This window comes from Cherax quadricarinatus, chromosome 22, assembly GCF_038502225.1.
Source record: "Cherax quadricarinatus isolate ZL_2023a chromosome 22, ASM3850222v1, whole genome shotgun sequence".
NCBI lineage: Eukaryota > Metazoa > Arthropoda > Malacostraca > Decapoda > Parastacidae > Cherax > Cherax quadricarinatus.
In genome coordinates this window covers 26,050,359-26,073,482 of record NC_091313.1, presented here as the reverse complement: position 1 = coordinate 26,073,482, position 23,124 = coordinate 26,050,359, and the positions used below count along the sequence as shown (strand labels likewise).

Sequence of the window (23,124 nt, the reverse complement as noted above, 5' to 3'; positions counted from 1 at the left end):
AACTTAATTCATTCCAGAAGGCTGTTCAAGTGCTGATACTGAACGAATTTGTTCCCATAAGCCTTATGGGAACAAATTCCTTATGGCATAAGGAATAACGTAAATTAGATTAATCCATTTTAGACCCCCCCAAAAATACACTTACAAAAGCACTTACAAAAATACACTTACATAATTGTTCGAGTTGGGAGCTGTTCGAAACTCGAGGTACCACTGTATACCAGAAATGTTATAAATGGTGCAAAGGTGACATTGAAACAGTATCAAAGATAGTTGACACAAACCCACTACCATGCTCCTCACTTAGTAACAAATTCATTTAACGACGTGGTCTTAGGAACGAAGCTCCGTCATTAAGTGAGGAGAGTCTATTACAAATCTATGAAATTCAGTATTGCACTGAAGTAGTAAAGTAAACAGTCACACCAGAAAATATAAAAAAGCAAAGCACAAAATGATACATTCCTATGTACATACCCGCCAGAACCACTGAATTACTATATGGTTAGGATGGTACTCTCCCTTGTAGACTGTATTGGCTCGCCAATCCTTGACATCAATTGAAACAATGCCACACATAAGCAGCTCTAGCTCATTCTGTCATGATAAAAAAAATGTAAGGTACTGTATATCAGAATCTTTATTTTGGTACAATTGTAAGATCATACTACAAAAACAGAAATGGGATTGGATTATTTCCTTTAAGACTCTGTTGCTTAACTGCTCTTGTTCTTCCATATAACAGGCAATTGGGACTGTTTATTTCACTTCACTTGCACAATGTTTTGCATATTGATAAATACTGGTCATAATACAGAAAGGTTTAAACAAATTTAAAACTCACCTCATCAAAAATCTTAATATGAGACACTGGTACCACGTCGTTGAAACCATCCCGGAAGGCTTCCATTTGATTATGGATACGTTGAACGAAGCGCCAGTTAATTACTAATCTGTAAGCAAAAATATTTACTTAGTGATCTATCACACACATTATTATGTGAAAAAATATAAGTGGGGAAAAGCTTGAAATTGCACTTCATTGTAAGATTATCTTAATGACTTTCACTGAGATAAGTACAGGATCTGTTGAATAACTTGGTTTGCTAAAGAACATCTCTAACAGATGGTCTGTAGTATAAGCTAATAATTGTCAAAAACAATACATAATTAGTTAGCTAGCTCTGGATCAACTCTGAAGACTTGTGACAAGCATAAAAAATAGCAAGAACTTTGCAAGAATACTGTTCAGTTATGTAAGTTCTGCCATAATATAGCAGTACAAGAATAAACCATAAAAGACAAAGATAGATATGTGACTCTGGAAGCCATTTTTGTAGTGGTCTTGATATTTTTTTTTTTTTTTTTTTTGCTTTATCTACATTTTTCAACTTCAAGGTTCCTTGATACAAGGACTTTGACCCATCCTCCAGTTCTGTGAATAGTCTGAATGCTTTCCATTTTCCCTAGGTGCTGTATGGCTCCTATGAGTTTAGTGCAAGAAGAAGAAGAAGAAGAAGAAGAAGAAGAAGAAGAAGAAGAAGAAGAAGAAGAAGAAGAAGAAGAAGAAGAAGAAGAAGAAGAAGAAGAAGAAGAAGAAGAAGAAGAAGAAGAAGAAGAAGAAGAAGAAGAAGAAGAAGAAGAAGAAGAAGAAGAAGAAGAAGAAGAAGAAGAAGAAGAAGAAGAAGAAGAAGAAGAAGAAGAAGAAGAAGAAGAAGAAGAAGAAGAAGAAGAAGAAGAAGAAGAAGAAGAATAATAATAATAATAATAATAATATCTAAACTTTTGTAAGTGCTGACATGATACTACAGTTGTGCACCCCAGTTTTGTATGCAAGTAGGCAGACTTTTTTTTTTGTGTGTGTTCCATAGATGCAGCTGTATCAGTAGAGTGTACTGTTATAAAAGAAAATAAAACTCACTCAATATATTCATTCTTATTTTCATTTGTGACTGGAATGTCTCCCCCATTTTCTTTCAGATTATGTGAAGACGTTCTTCCAAATGATTCTTCATCAACACTGAATGTTAAATCCAAGTCTGCTGGGTCATTTTCCTGTGGAAAAACAAAATTAATACAATAAGTAACCCTTAAACTGCCACATGCTGATCAATGGGTGTGCATATACTACCACATACATAGACCAATGTATAAATCCTAGCTCCCTAAAAATAGCTGCAATTGGGAATGTTAGGCCTACATGGGATAAAGTAGGCCTGGGACACTGGTGTGCAAATCAACAAAAATTCCTCTGCCACACTAGGTACGTACTGTGGGAACAGTTTGCCTCAAGGAACCTGTAGGAACTTGCGAGATACCTACTCTGGCAATGACAGATAACACAAGACTCCTTTGTTCTTTTCTCACAACTAACCCTATGGGAACACTCTTTTACAAAGTTAACTGCCTAACAGGAAATTCCTGCCACTTTCCATGCACAGACTACAACAGACTTATTTGCTGTGGAGCGAGTCTACCCTAGCTAGAAATCCCCTGAATCTACCAGGTTACGAACTTCTAATGACTCTCACTTTACTAGATGCCACGTGTACAGGGGAAATGATTCCTGTAAGTAGTTAATAAAAATTTAGTAATCCCAGTGTACACTTTAGGGGTCCATGTATTCACTGAGTTTACTTAACTAACATTTATGTACAAAGAAAGATTACTAGCTTCTGGCCTAACATTCCAGGGATGATTACTCAGAAACCCTGGTTGTTAATTACCTTAGTGTGGGCTTTTGGCCCACTCCTAACTGCAACTGTAATTTGGTGGCCACCTACATAGAGTAAAAAACAGAAAAAGTCTCACAAACAGGTCTAGCACAAAGACTTTACCCATGGTCCATTGGGGAAGACCTCTATCTTTGCTGGCACTGCCAGATGGAATATTTTGTAAACAGCATGAACAGTGAGCTTTGAGCTTCTATGGGTTGTTATCCCAACTGCTCTCATTACCAAGAGGAACCTGTCTCTAGTGAGCTACCATTTCTCCTTGCTTATTCAAAGAGATGCTAGTTACTGCAATATGTCTAATCTCCTTACCTAACAAAACAATATTAATGTTTTTCTCTAATATTCCAGGACACCTGCATTTAGAAAAAAAAAATCTAACTTTTAACAATATAACAAAAAATATTGTAATTTCAAGTCATACATGAGCCACATAATATTGCTGATTAGGATATAGGTACATTCATTTTATGACTTTATGTGCAGGCATTATGCAGATTTCCATCTCTTCCCAACACAAAAAACAGTATTGCTTGAATAATTTATTATTAATCCAAGCTAACCCAAAACCCTGGAAAATGAAGAGTATTTATTTACAATATAAGCAACCTGTCAGCAAAGTTGAAAAATTACTGCCCTTTTAAATAAGCCCCTTAATCTCCACTATCTTATCAGCAGGGTAATATTTAGTGAAGGGATTCAGGGAAACCGGTTATTTTTATATAGCTGGACTTGAGTCCCGGAAATGGGAAGTACAATACCTGCACTTTAAAGGAGAGGTTTGGGATACTGGCAGTTTGGAGGGATATGTTGTGTATCTTTATACGTATATGCTTCCAAACTGTTGTATTCTGAGCACCTCTGCAAAAACAGTGATTATGTGTGAGGTGAAAGTGTTGAATGATGATGAAAGTATTTTCTTTTTGGGGATTTTCTTTCTTTTTGGGTCACCCTGCCTCAGTGGGAGACTGCCGACTTGTTAAAAAAAAAAAATAATAATAATAATAATAATAATTGGTAGTAGGTTGGTAGACAGCAACTGCCCAGGGAGGTACTACCGTACTGCCAAGTGAGTGTAAAACGGAAGCCTGTATTTGTTTTACGTGATGGTAGGATTACTGGTGTCTTTTTTCTGTCTCATAAACATGCAAGATTTCAGGTACGTCTTGCTACTTCTACTTACACATAGGTCACACTACACATGTATGTACACGTTTATGTATACTCACTCATCTGAGTTTTCTTTGATTTTATCTTATTAGTTCTTGTTCTTATTACTTTTCCTTTCACATCCATGGGGAAGTGGAATAAGAATCTTTCCTCCATAAGCCATGTGTATTGTAAAAGTCAACTAAAATGCCAGGAGCAATGGGCTAGTAACTCCTTTTCCCATATAGCCTACTTAAAAGAAAAAGAAGAAAACCATCAAAGTGGGATGTTTGAATGTGTGTGATTGTAGTGCAAATTATAAGAGAGAGATGATTGTGGATGTTATGAATGAAAAGAAGCTGGATGTCCTGCCTCTAAGTGAAACAAAGCTCAAGGGGGTAGGAGAGTTTTAGTGGGGAGAAATAAATGGGATTAGGTCAAGGGTTTCTAACAGAGTTAGAGCTAAGGAAGGAGTAGCAAAAATGTTGAAAGATAAGTTATGGCAGGAAAAGAAGGAATATAAATGTATAAATTCAAGGATTATGTGGTGTAAAATAAGGGTTGTATGTGAAAAGTGGGTTATAGTAAGTGTTTATGCACCTGGAGAAGAGAGAAATTTAGAGGAGAGAGATTTTAGGAAATGCTGAGTAAGTGCATGGAGTTTTGAACCAAGTGAGAGAGTATGTGTGGTTGGAGATCTCAATGCTTAAGTGGATAAAAAATGTTGTATAGGAAGTAGTAGGTAAATTTGGAGAGCCAGGGTAAATGAAAATGGGGAGCCTTTAACAGAACTATGTGTAAAAAGAGGTTTGGTAATAAACAATACATATTTCATGAAAAAGAGGATAAATAAGTATACACCTACCATCCGACTTACGACCTGCTCGACTTACGACCACTCGACTTACGACCGTGTTTTTTATGCCAAATTTCTGGGAAATAAACAACTATTTGTGTTTGTACACATTGTTTATCCTAAACCTTACAGTATAAAATACAGCACTAACAACATAAAAAGTAAAGTAAAACGAAATACCAAAATAAAACAATAAAATAAAGTCATTACAAAAATGTTTTGTTGATATTCAGTAGTAAAGTTCGACTTACGACCATTTCGACTTACGACCGGTTTCTCGGAACCGAACTCGGTCGTAAGTCGGATGGTAGGTGTACAAGATATGACATAGCACATAATGAAAGTAGTTTGTTAGATTATGTATAGGTGGATAAAAAGTTGATGGGTAGGTTGCAGGATGTACATGTTTACAGAGGGGCAATGGATAAATCTGCTCATTATCTAGTTGTAGCTACAGTTAGAGTAAGAGGCAGATGGGACAAAAGGAAAATGGCAACAGTAAGTAAGAGCGAGGTGAAAGTTTATAAACTAAAAGAGGAGGAAGTTAGGGTGAGATATAAGCAACTACTGGCAGAAAGGTGGGCTAGTGCAAGTATGGGTAGTGGGGGGTTGAAGAGGGATGTGAAAGTTTAAAAAATGCAGTATTAGAATGTGGGGCAGAAGTCTGTGGCTATAGGAGGGTGGGTGCAGGAGGAAAGAGGAGTGACTGGTGGAATGAAGTAAAGGGTGTGATAAAAGAGAAAAAAGTAGCTTATGAGAGGTTTATACAAAGCAGAAGTGATATAAGAAGGGCAGAGTATATGGAGAGTAAAAGAAAGGTGATGTGAGTGGGGAGAGAGTGCAAAAGGAGAGCCAAATGATCGAGTGGGAGAGGCACTGTCAAGAAATTTTGCCGAGAATAACAAAAAATTTTGGGTTGAGATAAACAAGTTAAGAAAGCCTAGGAAACGATTGGATTTGTCAGTTAAAAACAGAGTAGGGGAGTTAGTAGATGGGGAACTGGAGGTATTGGGTAGATGGCGAGAATATTTTGAGGAACTTTTAAATGTCGATGAAGAAAGGGAGGCAGTAATTTCATTCACTGGCCAGGGAGGTATAACATCTTTTAAGAGTGAAAAAGAGCAGGATGTGAGTGTGGGGTAGGTGTGTGAGGCATTACGTAGAATGAAAGGGGATAAAGTAGCTAGAACTGATGGGATCATGACAGAATTGTTAAAAGCATTACGTAGAATGAAAGGGGATAAAGTAGCTAGAACTGATGGGATCATGACAGAATTGTTAAAAGTGTTGGAGTGGCAGGTACTTTTATTTAATAAATGTATGAAATATAGGTAGTAGGTTGGTTATAGGTAGTAGGTTGGTTATAGGTAGTAGGTTGGTTATAGGTAGTAGGTTGGTAGACAGCAACCACCCAGGTAGGTACTACTGTCCTGCCAAGTGAGTGTAAAACAAAAGCCTGTAATTGTTTTACATGATGGTAGGATTGCTGGTGTCTTTTGTCTGTCTCAAAATATGCAAGATTACAGGTACATCTTGCTACTTCTACTTACACTTAGGTCACACTACACATACATGTACAAGCATATATATACATACCCCTCTGGGTTTTCTTCTATTTTCTTTCTAGTTCTTGTTCTTGTTTATTTCCTCTTCTCTCCATGGGGAAGTGGAACAGAATTCTCCCTCAGTAAGCCATGCATGCCGTAAGAGGCGACTAAAATGCAGGGAGCAAGGGGCTAGTAACCCCTTCTCTTGTACAAATTACTAAATTTAAAAAGAAAAACTTTCGTTTTTCTTTTTGGGCCACCCTGCCTTGGTGAGATACGGCTGGTTTGTTGAAAGAAGAAGAAGATATGATAGATTGAATAGGGGAGCAATGTGGCAGATGTTGCAAGTGTATGGAATAGGTAGTAAGTTACTAAATGATGTAAAGAGTTTTTATGAGGACAGTGAGGCTCAGGTTAGGGTGTGTAGAAGAGAGGGAGATTACTTCCCTGTAAAAGTAGGTCTTAGACAGGGATGAGTAATGTCACCATGGTTGTTTAACATATTTATAGATGGGGTTGTAAAAGAAATAAATGCTAGGGTGTTGGGAAGAGGGGTGGGATTAAATTATGGGTAATCAAATACAAAATGGAAGTTAACACAGTTACTTTTTGCTGATGATACTGTGCTTTTGGGGGATTCTAAAGAAAAGTTGCAAAGGTTAGTGGACAAGTTTGGGAGGTTGTGTAAAGGTAGAAAGTTGAAAGTGAATATAGATAAGAGTAAGGGGATGAGGGTATCAAACAATTTAAAGAAAAACTGGATATAACATTGGAGGGTGAATGTTTTCAGATAACTGGGAGTTGACTTGTCAATAGATGGGTTTATGAAGGATGAGGTAAACCATAGAATTGATAAGGGAAAAAAGGTGAGTGGTGCGTTGAGGTATCTGTGAAGACAAAGTACGTCAGCCATGGAGGCAAAGAAGGGAATGTACGAGAGTATAGTGGTACCAACACTCTTATATGGGTGTGAAGCATGAGTTGTAAATGTTGCAGCGAGGAGGTGGCTGGAGACAGTGGAGATGTCGTGTCTAAGGGTGTAAATATTATGTGGCGTAAATATTATGCAGAGAATCTGTAGTGTGGAAATTAGGAGGAGGTGTGGAGTTACTAAAAGTATTAGTCAGAGGGCTAAAGAGGGGCTGTTGAGGTGGTTTGGTCATTTAGAGAGAATAGAACAAAGTAGAATGACTTGGAGAGTATATAAATCTATTGGGGAAGGAAAGTAGGGTAGGGGTTGTCCTCGAAAAGGTTGGAGGGAGGGGGTAAAGGAGGTTTTGTGGGCAAAGGGCTTGGACTTTCAGCAAGCATGTTTGAGTGAGTTAGATAGGAGTAAATGGGGACAAGTGGTTTTTGGGACCTGATGAGCTGTTGGAGTGTGAGCAGGGTAATATTTTGTGAAGGGATTCAAGGAAACCGGTTAGTCGGACTGGAGTCCTGGAAATGGGAAGTACAATGCTCGCACTTTATAGGAGGGGTTTAGGATAATGGCAGTTTGGACAGACATCTAAACTGTTGCATCTGAGAACCTCTGCAAAGACAGTGATTATGTATGAGTGATGAATGTTGATGAAAGCTTTTACTTTTGTTTTTGGGTCACCCTGCCACGGTGGGAAACGGCCGTGTTAAAAAAGAAAAAAATATCCTATCAGAACTCACCTGAATCCAGAGGAGAGAATTGTAATATTCAGAGTCAACGCTTTCCATATCCTTAAGTTCAATGGATTTGGATAACATCATCTTATAAAATGGCCGGATGAAGAAGGCTACAGAAAATGAAAAAGATAAACATTAATAAATTTAGCTCGAATGTTTATAAAGTTTCACCATTCATAACAAAACATATCTTTTGTTTTCCCCCCCAAAGAAAAATTACACTGTACAATGTTTCGACTTACCATCAAGCAACTTTCCGTGGTAAACAGCCATACCAGCCACACGACCAATGAATTTGAAATATCGTAAATGTTCTTCATTACACATTCCAGAATATGGGTTGATCTGCAGTGTGTAGTTGTCTCTAAGAAAGATACACTTGTTTTACTATAACTAATATAATAAATTTTATAAGTAAGATTTAAAGAAACATTCATGGATTGTTAGTAGCAACTGAGAAAGTACAGTAGAAATTATTTAAAAACTACATTACAATAAAATGCAGTGATTGAAACTCTGTTTGAAAAACTTACGTAGCAGAGTATTCAAAGAGGCCATAGTAGGGGTTGAACATCTCCTTTGATAAGAGGAAGAAGAATTCTCGAGCAACACCTCCGTAATCCAAGCCAACCTAAGTGAAAAGGTGAAAGTTATGCAGTATGCCACAAATAATGCAACATATGCTTAATTTTAAACTCCTACTCAACAATGAAAAACAGAAAGCAATTGCCACAATCAGGCAAATCAGTCAGCTGCACAAAGAGACATTTTTAGGAAGGGGAGAGAGTGGGGTAGGGGCCAGCAAAAAACTGAATGAACTGTGGGGCTTTCTTAAGTGCTGAGTATCATTGCTAAAAGTGCCTCAGAAGTTACCACTTGTCAATTTACACTACTATCTACCAAATGAATAAACTACACACATCACTGCTGAAATTAGGCAAGTAAACAAACACATCTCAGAAGTTGGAAAGAAGTCTCAGATATACACCATTATTATGCCAGTGGCTGTACGGCTGTCAGTTTAGCGGGCCAGCTTTTGGTAGTGTCTGTTAGGTTAAGTGGGGGGGATATGCTACTCCGGGAATAGTCAGCCCTAACTGCATGGTAACTGTATGTAATACAGAGCATATAAGCTCCCTCCTCTATAAACACCTATACGTATACAGATATACAAAGCAGGTTAGTATATAATACAGAACAAATAGTCTGAAAAATCAGCACCACATAATAATAATAATAATACGTAATAATAATATCTTTATTAACACATTGGCTGATTCCCACCAAGGCAGGGTGGCCCGAAAAAGAAAAACTTTCATCATTCACTTCATCACTATCTTGCCAGAGGGGTGCTTTACACTACAGTTATAAAACTGCAACATTAACACCTCTCCTTCAGAGTGCAGACACTGTACTTCCCATCTCCAGGACTCAAGTCCGGCCTGCTGGTTTCCTTGAATCCCTTCATAAATGTTACTTTGCTCACATTCCAGCAGCACATCAAGTATTAAAAACCATTTGTCTCCATTCACTCCTATCAAATACGCTCACGCACGCTTGCTGGAAGTCCAAGCCCCTCGCACACAAAACCTCCTTTACCCCCTCCCTCCAACCCTTCCTAAGCCGACCCCTACCCCGCCTTCCCTCCACTACAGATTTATACACTCTCAAAGTCATTCTGCTTTGTTCCATTCTCTCTACATGTCCGAACCACCTCAACAACCCCTCCTCAGCCCTCTGGATAATAGTTTTGGTAATCCCACACCTTCTCCTAATTTCCAGACTATGAATTCTCTGCATTATATTCGCACCACACATTGCCCTCAGACATGACATCTCCACTGCCTCCAGCCTTCTCTTCGTTGCAACATTCATCACCCATGCTTCACACCCATACAAGAGTGTTGGTACAACTATACTCTCATACATTCCCCTCTTTGCTTCCACAGACAAAGTTCTTTGTCTCCACAGACTCCTAAGTGCACCACTCACCCTTTTCCCCTCATCATTTCTATGATTCACCTCATCCTCCCTAGGCCCATCTGCTGACACGTCCACTCCCAAATATCTGAATACATTCACCTCCTCCATACTCTTTCCCTCCAACCTGGTATCCAATCTTTCGACACCTAATCTTTTTGTTATCCTCATAACCTTACTCTTTCCTATATTCACTTTTAATTTTCTTCTTTTACATACCCTACCAAATTCATTCACCAACCTCTGCAACTTCTCTTCAGAATCTCCCAAAAGCACAGTGTCATCAGCAAAGAGCAACTGTGACAACTCCCACTTTGTGTTTGATTCTTTAACTTTTAACTCCACACCTCTTGCCAAGACACTCGCATTCACTTCTCTTACAACCCCATCTATAAATATATTGAACAACCATGGTGACATCACACATCCTTGTCTAAGGCCTACTTTTACTGGAAAATAATCTCACTCTTTCCTACATACTATATTCATAAAAACTCTTCACTGCTTTCAGTAACCTACCTCCTATACCAGACACCTACAACATCTACCACATTGCCCCCCTATCCACCCTGTCATATGCCTTTTCCAAATCCATAAATGCCACAAAAACCTCTTTACCCTTATCTAAATACTGTTCACCTATATGTTTCACTGTAAACACCTGGTCTACACACCCTCTACCTTTCCTAAAGCCTCCTTGTTCATCTCCTATCCTACTCTCCATCTTACTCTTAATTCTTTCAATAATAACTCTACCATACACTTTACCAGGTATACTCAACAGACTTCTTCCCCTATAAATTTTGCACTCTCTTTTATCCCCCTTTATCTTTATACAAAGGAATTATGCATGCTCTCTGCCAATCCCTAGGTACCTTACTCTCTTCCATACATTTATTAAATAATAGCACCAACCACTCCAAAACTATATCCCCATCTGCTTTTAACATTTCTATCTTTATCTCATCAATCCCAGCTGCCTTACCCCCTCTCATTCTATCCACTGCCTCACGAACTTCCCCCACACTCACAACTGGCTCTTCCTCACTCCTACAAGATGTTACTCCTTCTTGCCCTATACATGAAATCACAGCTTCCCTACCTTCATCAGCATTTAACAATTCCTCAAAATATTCCCTCCATCTTCCCGATACCTCTAACTCTCCTTTAATAACTCTCCTTTCCTATTTTTAACTGTCAAATCCATTTGTTCCCTAGGTTTCCTCAACTTATTAATCTCACTCCAAAACTTTTTCTTATTTTCAACAAAATTTGTTGATAACATCTCACCCACTCTCTCACTTGCTCTCTTTTCACATTGCTTCACCACTCTCTTAACCTCTCTTTTTCTCTCCATATACTCTTCCCTCCTTGCATCACTTCTACTTTGTAAAAACCTCTCATATGCAAACTTTTTCTCCCTTACTACTCTCTTTACATCATCATTCCACCAATCACTCTTCTTCCCTCCTGCACACCCTGTAACCACAAACTTCTGCTGAATACTCTAACACTACATTCTTAAACCTACCCCATACATCTTCGACCCCATTGCCTATACTCTCACTATCCCATCTATCCTCCAATAGTTGTTTATATCTTACTCTAACTGCCTCCTCTTCTAATTTATACACCTTCACATCTCTCTTACTTGCTGCTTCTATTTTCCATGTAGTATCCCATCTACCTTTTACTCTCACTGTAGCTACAACTAGAAAGTGATCTGATATATCTGTGGCCCCTCTATAAACATGTACATCCTGAAGTCTACTCAACAGTCTTTTATCTACCAATACATAGTCCAATAAACTACTGTCATTATGGCCTACATCATATCTTGTATACTTATTTATCCTCTTTTTCTTAAAATACGTATTACCTATAACTAAACCCCTTTCTATACAAAGTTCGATCAAAGGGCACCCATTATCATTTACAGCTGGCACCCCAAACTTACCAACTGCACCCTCTCTAAATGTTTCTCCTACTTTAGCATTTAGGTCCCCTACCACAATTGCTCTCTCACTTGGTTCAAAGGTTCCTATACATTCGCTTAACATCTCCCGAAATCTCTCTCTGTCCTCTACACTTCTCTCTTCTCCAGGTGCATACACGCTTATTATGACCCACTTTTCACATCCGACCCTTATTTTAATCCACATAATCCTTGAATTTATACATTTATATTCCCTCTTCTCCTTCCATAATTGGTCCTTCAACATTATTACTACCTATTCCTCAGCTCTAACTCTCTCAGATACTCCTGACTTAATCCCATTTAGTTCTCCCTACTGAAACTCGCCTATCCCCTTCAGCTTTGTTTCGCTTAGGGCCAGGACATCCAACTTCTTTTCATCATAACATCAGCAATCATCTCTTTCTTATCATCAGCACTACATCCACGCACATTCAAGCATCCCAGTTTTATAAAGATTTCTTCTTATTTTTAGTAAATGTGAACAGGAGAAAGGGTTACTAGCCCATTGCTCCCAGCATTTTTGTTGCCTCATACAACACGCATGGCTTACGGAGGAAATATTCTTTTCCACTTCCCCATGGACAATAGAGAGAGAAAAAAAAACAAGAACAAGAGCTATGAAGAAAAACCCTAGATGTGTGTATGTATATATATGCATGTGCATGCCTGTGTAGTATGACCTATGTGTAAGTAGAAGTAGCAAGATATACCTGTTATCCAGCGTGTTCATGAGACAGAAAAAAAAGACTCCAGCAATCCTACCATCATGTAAAACAGTTACAGGTTTCTGTTTCACGGTCACCTGGCAGGACGGTAGTACCTCCCTGGGTGGTTGCTGTCTACCAACCTACTACCTATATAATAATAATTTTTTTTTGTTTTTTTCAACAAGTTGGCCGTCTCCCACCGACATGTTTTCTTGAAACCAGTTGCAAGCTAAGCCTTATCAACAGGTGATGACAGGAAAGAACCATCTTACTGTAGTCCAGATTAAGTTGATCTATAATAAAATTGCTTAAACCTAGCAAATACAATTAGTCAGAGATTATCTTCATATGGATTTTTTATAGAGAGAACAATAGTAGTATAAATATGAAACTAAATTATTATTATTATTATTATTATTATTAGGATCAAGGCACCCATTTAGGACTACCTATTATCAACAGGTCACCTTACATGATATATTCAGAATTTTGTAGATCCATAGCTAATAATAAGAACATGAGAACATAAGAAAGGAGGAACACTGCAGCAGGCCTGTTGGCCCATACTAGGCAGGTCCTTCACAATCCATCCCAATAACAGAATATTTGCCCAACCCAATTTTCAATGCTACCCAAGCAATAAGCTTTGATAATTCAATTTACTCATGTGCAAGTCCCACTCAAATCCAATCCCTCTCACTCATGTGTTTGTTCAACCAAAATTTGAAACTACCCAAGGTTTAAGCCTCAATAACCTGACTAGGCAGACTGTTCCACTTATCAACTACCCAATTTCCAAACCAATACTTTCCTATATCCTTTCTAAATCTAAACTTGTTTAATTTGAATCCATTACTGAGGGTTCTCTCTTAGGGAGAGATCCCCAAGACCTTGTTTATATCCCCTTTGCTAAAACCTATCTTCCACTTATACACTTCGATCATGTCTCCCCTCATTCTTCGTCTTACAAGTGAATGTAATTCATGGGACTTCAATCTTTCTTCACACGAAAGATTTCTAATGCTATGTATTAACTTTGTCATTTGCTGTTGAATGTTTTCTATCAAATTTATATCCATCCTGTAAAATGGAGACCAGAGCTGAGCTGCGTAATCTAGGCGAGGCCTTACTAATAAAAAGCTCTAGTATAACCGCTGGACTTCTGTTGCTTACACTTCTTGATGTAAATCTATTTGCCTTATTACGTACACTTAGGCATTGCTGTCTTGGTTTAAGTTTGCTGCTTACCATAATCACCAAGTCCTTTACGCATTCTGTATCGCTATGTTCTACATTATTTAACTTGTAAGTGCTAGGGTTACAGACACTCCCGAGCTTCAGAGCCTTGGGTTTAATTGAGTTTGTCTAAATCCTCCTGAAGTCGTCCTCGAAAAGGTTGGAAGGAAGGGGTAAGGGAGGTTTTGTGGGCGAGGGGCCTGGACTTCCAGCAGGCGTGCGTGAGCGTGTTAGATAGGAGTGAATGGAGACAAATGGTATTTGGGACCTGATGATCTGTTGGAATGTGAGCAGGGAAATATTTAGTGAAGGGATTCAGGGAAACCAGTTATTTTTATATAAATGGACTTGAGTCCTGGAAATGGGAAGTACAATGCCTGCACTCTAAAGGAGAGGTTCGGGATATTGGCAGTTTGGAGGGATATGTTGTATATCTTTATACGTATATGCTTCTAAACTGTTGTGTTCTGAGCACCTCTGCAAAAACAGTGATTATATGTGAGTGAGGTGAAAGTGTTGAATGATGCTGAAAATATTTTCTTTTTGGGGATTTTCTTTCTTTCTGGGTCACCCTGCCTCGGTGGGAGACGGTCGACTTATTAAAAAAAAAAAAAAAAAAATTCATGTCATCGGCGAATTTGCTCATGTTACAAGCAATTCCCTCGTCAAGGTCACTGATATACATTATAAAAAACAACGGTCCTAAGACCGATCCCTATGGAATGCCACTTGTTACAGATCCCCACTTGGATTTAACCCCATTTATGCACACACTCTGCTTCCTGTTCGTGAGCCATAACTCAATCCACGACAGCACTTTTTCCCCAATGCCATGATCTGCCACTTTCTTTAACAGTCTCTAATGTGGTACTCTGTCAAAAGCCTTACTGAAATCCAAATAAACAATATCGAATTCTTTATCATTATCAACGGTAAGACTGCTATTCCAAACTTAAGAGTAAATTTGATTTAAATCTTCAAATCCAGTTTTGTATTATCATATACAGTTACTAGATCCTTACAATACAATTTATATCAATATACTCATTTTCACATAATTACAAATGCAGCTGTATTTATACTAGCGAAATATATATTTATTTTTTAAAGGTAATTACAGGAAAAAAGACACTAAGCTGACAGTTCACATAGGGTCTGCCCAATAAAGGGTTAACAGCCTTGCATCAATCCTGCTTAATCATTATCATTTTAGTAAAACATAAATAACTGAGTCCTACCTCTCCCTCAAACTCGATCCACAGCTTGGTTCTCAACAGATCCACACGAGACACCTGGCTAATAATGGCAAAGGAATCCTCCAGGATATTGTTTCGCTTCACCTTGATATCAAACTTGTTGGGAACATTTGCCTGAAAAGAAAAAAAATATTAAAATTATTACTCAAAGGTAGGTGATATATGCATGATAGCTAAGCACTCCCTGCATTTGTATTACTGTATTACAGAAAGGAATTAAAAGTCCTTATTTTTTTTTTTCAACAAGTCGGACGTCTCCCACCGAGGCAGGGTGATCCAAAAAAGAAAGAAACACTTTTACCATCATTTACACATAATCACTTGTCTTTGCAAAGGTGTTCAGATATGACAGTTTAGGATATTGGCTGTTTGGAGTGACATCTACAATCCTTAATATCTAAATAAAATAAAAATTAGATTTAAAAAATACTTTAGAGTTATGAAGAATTATACATAATACTGATACAGTGGTAACTCGCTATACATCTGCTTTGGAATAAGTCCAATTTAGTATATGTCCCGTTTAAACGCGAAAATTTTTGCTTGGTATACAATCTCTGTTTTTAATACGACTCACGTGATCGAACTTGTATGGGTCAAAATGAGACACAACACCGCACGCTACCCTTGTTTACCTCTCTCTCGAGACAAAGCTTTAATAATCTTGCCCCTTCCATTAAGTTTAAAGCTGAATGGGAATCTAATTCCTTGCTTCCTTTCCTTGATGTCCATGTCCACCACTCAGATACAGGTTTTTCCTTTTCCGTTTACCGTAAACCTATGCACAGTGGCATGCTTCCCCTGTCAAGAAAAGTGTTCTTATCTCCCTCTTTCTCCGTGCCCTCCGCATCTGTGATCCTCAGTTCCTTCCAGCAGAAATTTCCACTCTTCATAATTCGTTCTCCCGTCTTGGCTACCCTTCCCATTTCATAGACTCTGCCCTCTCACGTGCTAAATGCAATTTCTTCTCTCCCAAACTCTCTACTCATGGGAACTCTTCTATCCTCTGCCTTCCCTACATTTCCGGTCTTTCTAATCTCAACAATTCTCTCCGTCCCTTAGACATCAAGCTTACCTTCCGCCAGACTAACACTCTTCGCACTAATCTTGTTCATACCTCTCCTCCCTCTACAGATGTTCGTGGTGTCTACTCTATTTCTTGCTCCTCCTGTCCTCTTCAATACTTCGGAGAAACTGGTCGATCTCTTTCTGACAGACTTAGGGAGCACAAAAATAGTGTTAGGCTTGCCGACACTAACAATGCTCTTTTCTGTCACATCAGAGATCATAGCCATCCTATTGACTGGTCTTCTGCTAAAACTGTCTTCCCTACTTCCAACTCGAACAGTCGCCGTCTAGTTGAATCCTCTCTAATACACAACTTTCCTTGTATGAACCTTAGCCCTGGCTTCGTCTCTGTAGATGCCTTCCTCTCCCACTACATTGTAAAATGCTCCAAACTTCAGAACACCTGTGACTTAACCTGAATCCTCATTTTTTCTTTCTTTTTCTTCTTCCTCTTCCCCTTTCCTCTTTCCTTTTCTCCTCTGGGTTGTCTTTCTCTCTCCTGTCTCGTGTTTCTGTTCCTTCTTCATTTATTTTATTTCACCACTTCCCCTTTCATGCACCTCTGTGCACTTGCTCTCCCTCTGTGGGCATCTAGCTCTCTTGCAGTGCTCCCCTTCCTTTGTTTTTGTTTTTGACTGGCTCGTCATCCTTATTTCCCACTTCTACCACTACCACTACTACTACCTCTTCTTCTTCTACTACTACTACAACTACTGATGAAATTAAGACACATGTGCGGCGTCTGGTTGTCTTTGTTGTGGACGTTTCGCCATCCAGTGGCTGGCTGGATGGCGAAACGTCTACAATGGGGATGCCCGGGTGTTGTGCATGTGTCTTAATTTCATCTTGTCGGTATTATATACAATTTTTGTACTACTACTACTACTACTACCTCCACCTCTTCCTGCCTATATATAGCCGTCCTGCTCCACCTCTGTTAGTGTGACTTTGTCAATGGTCCAAGTCGGACCGAAACGTCGTCGTAAGCTTCTCTCTTTTATGTGTGGGTTATTTGTGTATCGTTCCAGTCACGGTATTGTGCCTTTTTGTTATTTATTTCCAGGATACTGTCTCTCTGGGCAGGTCCATGGGTATGGATGTGAATGATGGTGATGTGGAGGAGTTAATGGAGGGGCACAGGGAAGAGCTGACCACTGAGGAGTTGCAGGAATTTGAGAAGGAGCACAAGACTAAGACAGATGCACTCTCTTCAGGCTCAGAAGAGGAGATACAGGAAGCCCCTACTTCATTAATCAAGGATATCTTTGCCAAATGGATGGACATCAAAAACTTTGCAGAGAAGTACAACCCCAACAAAGCCCAAACAAGCCATAATAGCATTGTCTGGAATGACCAGACAATGTCACATTTCTGAAACATCCTGAGGAAAAGGCAGAAACAAAATTCTTCGGACAGATTTTTAGTAAAAGTCAAACCTGGTGAGCTTCAACCAGGTCCAAATAGGAAAAAAGAGACAGAAAAAGAGAAGGGAACTCTCCTTCCAAACAATAACATTTTCTCCTCCTCCCTTCTCAGAACTATCCTAGTAGGCACTCAACTCTTTTCAGCAAAGTGAGGTTAAATTTGCATTTATTTCATCTAATTCTTTTGTGTTTAAGTATTTTAGTATTAAGCAGTGTTTAAATTACATAATTTATTATCAAGCAGTATTTAAATTATTTTATACAACCCCATCAATGTATAATATGCCAAAAATAATTGGCTTTTTTTTTATGGGAATGGATTAATCGTTTTCCCTATATTTCTTATGGGAAAATTCATTTGATATGCATCCTGTTTGGTATAAGTCCAAGGTCCTGGAACGGATTAAGGACGCATACCGAGGTACCACTGTACTTTGTTTAGCATTCTTGTAAAGTCCATATTATTTGCAATGTTACATGTGAGTTTTAAACTAATAATTATGTTAATGAGTATGTTAGTAAGTAGTAGGTTGGTAGACATCAACCACCCAGGGAGGTACTACCGTCCTGCCAAGTGAGTGTAAAACGAAAGCCTGTAATTGTTTTACATGATGGTAGGATTGCTGGTGTCTTTTGTCTGTCTCATAAATATGCAAGATTACAGGTATGTCTTGCTACTTCTACGTACACTTAGGTCACACTACACATACATGTACACGTTTATTTATACACACTCATCTGAGTTTTCTTTGATTTTATCTTAATAGTTCTTGGTCTTATTACTTTTCCTTTTATATCCATGGGGAAGTGGAATAAGAATCTTTCCTCCGTAAGCCATGCGTGTTGTAAAAGTCAACTAAAATGCTGGGAACAATGGGCTAGTAACCCCTTTTCCTGTAAAGATTACTAAAAAGAATAAGTAGAAGAAAATTGTCAAAGTGGGAAGTCTGAATGTGCATGGATGTTGTGCAAATGATAAGAAAGAGATGATTGTGGATGTTATGAATGAGAAGAAGCTGGATGTCCTGGCTTTAAGTGAAACAAAGCTGAAGGGGGTGGGAGAGTTTCAGTGGAGAGGAATAAATGGGATTAGGTCAGGGGTTTCAAACAGAGTTAGAGCTAAAGAAGGAGTAGCAATAATGTTGAAGGATAAGATATGGCAGGAAAAGAGGGACTATAAATGTATTAATTCAAGGATTATGTGGAGTAAAATAAAGGTTGGATGTGAAAAGTGGGTTATAGTAAGCGTATATGCACCTGGAGAAGAGAGAAGTGTAGAGCAGAGAGAGATTTTGGGAAATGTTGAGTGAATGCGTGGGGAGTTTTGAACCAAGTGTGAGAGTACTTGTGGTTGGGGATTTCAATGCTAAAGTGGGTAAAAATGTTGTGGAGGGAGTAGTAGGTAAATTTGGGGTGCCAGGGGTAAATGTAAATGGGGAGCCTTTAATTGAGCTATGTGTAGAAAGAGATTTGGTAATAAGCAATATATATTTTATGAAAAAGAGGATAAATAAATATACAAAGTATGATATAGCACGTAATTAAAGTAGTTTGTTAGATTATGTATTGGTGGATAAACGGTTGATGGGTAGGCTCCAAGATGTACATATTTATAGAGGGGCAACTGATATATCAGATCATTATCTAGTTGTAGCTACAGTTAGAGTAAGAGATAGATGGGACAAGAGGAAGGTGGCAACAACAAGTAGGAGGGAAGCGAAAGTGTATAAACTAAGGGAGGAGGAAGTTCGGGTGACATATAAGCGGCTATTGGCAGAAAGGTGGGCTAGTGCAAAGATGAGTAGTGGGGGGTTGAAGAGGGTTGGATGAGTTTTAAAAATGCAGTATTAGAATGTGGGGCAGAAGTTTGTGGTTATAGGAGAGTGGGGGCAGGAGGAAAGAGGAGTGATTGGTGGAATGATGAAGTAAAGGGTGTGATAAAAGAGAAAAAGTTAGCTTATAAGAGGTTTTTACAAAGCAGAAGTGTTATAAGAAGAGCAGAGTATATGGTGAAGTGAGTGGTGAGAGAGTGCAAAAGGAGAGCAGATGATAGAGTGGGAGAGGCACTGTCAAGAAATTTTAATGAAAATAAGAAAAAATTTTGGAACGAGTTAAATAAGTTAAGAAAGCCTAGGGAACGTATGGATTGGTCAGTTAAAAACAGAGTAGGGGAGTTAGTAGATGGGGAGAGGGAGGTATTAGGTAGATGGCGAGAATATTTTGAGGAACTTTTAAATGTTGAGGAAGAAAGGGAGGCGGTAATTTCATGCACTGGCCAGGGAGGTATACCATCTTTTAGGAGTGAAGAAGAGCAGAATGTAAGTGTGGGGGAGGTACGTGAGGCATTACGTAGATTGAAAGGGGGTAAAGCAGCTGTAACTGATGGGATCATGACAGAATTGTTAAAAGCAGGGGGAGATATAGTGTTGAGTGGTTGGTACTTTTGTTTAATATATGAAAGAGGGGAAGGTACCTAGGGATTGGCGGAGAGCATGCGCAGTCCCTTTATATAAAGGGAAGGGGGACAAAACAGATTGTAAAAATTATAGAGGAATAAGTTTACTGAGTATACCAGGAAAAGTGGTATAAACCTTGGTAATAAATACCTACAAAATTTCAAAAACATTGGCATACATGATACTTAACCCTTTGAGGGTTTTCGTCGTACTAGTACGTCTTACGCGTAGGGGTTTTTGACGTACTAGTACTCATAAATTCTAGCGGTCTCAAATCTAGTGGGAGAAAGCTGGTAGGCCTTCATATGAAAGAATGGGTCTATGTGGTCAGTGTGCACAGTCTAAAAAAAATCCTGCAGCACACAGTGCATAATGAGAAAAAAAAAACTTTGACCATTTTTTTTAATAAATCAGCGACTTTGCAGTGTATTTTCGTATGGTATTTATTGTTGTATTCTAGTTTTCTTGGTCTCATTTTATAGAATGGAAGACATATTACAGAAATTGAGATGATTTTGACTGGTTTTACAAAGAAAAGTGCCTTGAAATTGAGCTCAAAGTAGCAGAAATGTTCGATTTTTACCAAACTTCAAAAGTACACAAATCGTGCCAAGCGTGCAATACACGTCAACTGGTGAGTCTAATATTCTTTCACAAGTGCACCAATAATATTTATACCATTTTTTACACTAATGCAGTAGTCTGCATAACAGTAAATCTTATATTTTTTGTGAAAATAAAAATTCAAAGTGGAAAGCAAAAGAATATAAGAGGGGCCTTGAGACGTTACTAATGACTAGAGGAAATGTCATTTTAGTGCTAGGAATGTCTTTCTTGTTTATTCTGGACCCTATTCGGAAATTGGCATCTTTTGAAATTTGTGTGAAATTGGCAAAATTGCTAAATTCTGACCACTGTACTGGATAGTTGAATTTCATAAATGAGTGGTTTCTTGCACCCATTCGATAGAAAAAATGGAGTTCTAGCGAAATATTCATGTTTTTTGTCGACTAGTACAGTGAAATTGGCCAAAAATGGGGCTCAAAGTGGGCAAAATCGCCGATGCGTAAACATCGCCGAGACCGCTAACTTTGCGAGAGCATAATTCCGTAAGTTTTCCATCAAATTTCAAACTTTTGGTGTCTTTATGATCGGGAAAAGATTCTCTATCTTTTCATAAGAGAAAATAATTTTTTTTTTTTTTTAATTTGGCCGACCCTGAGAACGAGTTTCGGAGAGGGCCTGTCGACCCTCAAAGGGTTAAGCAGCACCAACCCAACAACACAGGAGTCACGTGATTTCATCGTCTACCCGTCCTCATCATAGGCAGAGGTTGTTTTTGATAAGGACCTGCCTCGCATGGGCCAGTAGGCCTTCTACAGTGTTCCTCCATTCTTATGTTCTTATGACATTCCTCAGGTCACGTGCGTCACACCTCACTCTCCGCCTATATATAATGTGTTCCTACCTCTGTATGTTAGAAGTGATCAAGGTCCCAGGACCGAAACGTTTTCTAATAAATATGTTATAGTGTTTGCTTACGTGTCTTTCTAAACCACCAGGAAAAGTATACGGTAGGGTCATAATTGAAAGAATTAGAGGTAAGACAGAATGTAGGATTGTAGATAAGCAAGGAGGTTTCAGAGTGGATAGGGGATGTGTAGATCAAGTATTTACATTGAAGCATATATGTGAACAGTATTTAGATAAAGGTAGGGAAGTTTTTATTGCATTTATGGATTTAGAAAAGGCATATGATAGAGTGGATAGGGGAGGAATGTGGCAGATGTTGCAAGTATATGGAATAGGTGGTAAGTTACTAAATGCTGTAGAGAGTTCTTATGAGGATAGTGAGGCTCAGGTTAGGGTGTGTAGAAGAGAGGGAGACTACTTCCCGGTAAAAGTAGGTCTTAGACAGGGATGTGTAATGTCACCATGGTTGTTTAATATATTTATAGACGGGGTTGTAAAAGAAGTAAATGCTAGGGTGTTCGGGAGAGGGGTGGGATTAAATTATGGGGAATCAAATACAAAATGGGAATTGACACAGTAACTTTTTGCTGATGATACTGTGCTTATGGGAGATTCTAAAGAAAAATTGCAAAGGTTAGTGGATGAGTTTGGGAGTGTGTGTAAAGGTAGAAAGTTGAAAGTGAACATAGAAAAGAGTAAGGTGATGAGAGCATCAAATGATTTAGAAAAAAAAAAAAAAAAAAAAGAGTATGTTAGATATAGGGATATTGCATCTAAAAAAAAAGCATGTAACTTTAGTTAAAGAAGAACAAATGAAGAATATGCTATTATGCAACTTTTCATTATGTAAAGAGTTTTAGAGATTTGCTGTGCTGTTGGAGTATGAGCAAGGCAACATTCACAAAGATTCAGGGATGTGGTAGCTGGATTTGAATTCTGGAGGTAGGAAGTACAATGCTTAAACTTCAGAGTTCTTCGAAGGATGATGGAGGCTACTGCAATTTGGAGAGTCATTTGAATGTGATGTCCTTGCAGTTCTAGCAAGATAGCTATTGAATGAAAGATATCAGATGCATTTCCTTTTTTGGGTTATCCTACTTTGTTGGATAATGGATATGAAAAAATCTTTATCTGAAAATAAATTTCTTGATATTTCCTATCATCAGATGTAGGCAGCTTTGTTGTTATTAGTGCTAGTAATAAAAGAAAGAAAAGCACCTCCTCCACGAAGAAATGGAAAAGAGGGGAATTTGATTTGATTCTGATTTCTTGCATTCTATGGCCAAACTTGGTTATAGCTCATTAAAGTTTACCATTTGCCGTGGGTCTGAAAAGTGCTACTTGCTTCCATATCAGACAACTCTCACACCCATAAAAGTTAATCCTGCACCTTCCAATTCACTCCCACACATTTTACTGTTTTTGTCATATTAAGCTTTCACATACAGTGGAACCTTGGTACTCAAACACAATTCATTCCAGAAGGCTGTTCAAGTGTCGATCTGTTCGAGAATCGAACAAATTCTTTGCAACCAATTTTCTTTTTGGTTGGTTGTTATCACTAATCTTTGTAGGCTCGATGGTGACTTATTTATACAATATAAAA

At 38.4% G+C, this 23,124-nt stretch overlaps 1 protein-coding gene across 3 annotated transcripts in view; it reads right to left on the bottom strand.

The window, feature by feature from the left end:
* The window catches only part of Nedd4 (E3 ubiquitin-protein ligase Nedd4), a 101,805-nt gene that overhangs the window by 10,360 nt on the left and 68,321 nt on the right, over positions 1-23,124 (bottom strand). For all 3 annotated transcript variants that reach the window (XM_053778058.2, XM_053778057.2, XM_053778059.2), the window contains 7 exons: positions 15,080-15,211; positions 8,474-8,571; positions 8,183-8,304; positions 7,944-8,050; positions 1,922-2,055; positions 845-953; positions 478-597 (listed from right to left, as the gene is read on the bottom strand). In XM_053778058.2, the coding sequence (XP_053634033.2) occupies positions 478-597; positions 845-953; positions 1,922-2,055; positions 7,944-8,050; positions 8,183-8,304; positions 8,474-8,571; positions 15,080-15,211 (822 nt within the window). The remainder of the gene's footprint in view (positions 1-477; positions 598-844; positions 954-1,921; positions 2,056-7,943; positions 8,051-8,182; positions 8,305-8,473; positions 8,572-15,079; positions 15,212-23,124) is intronic.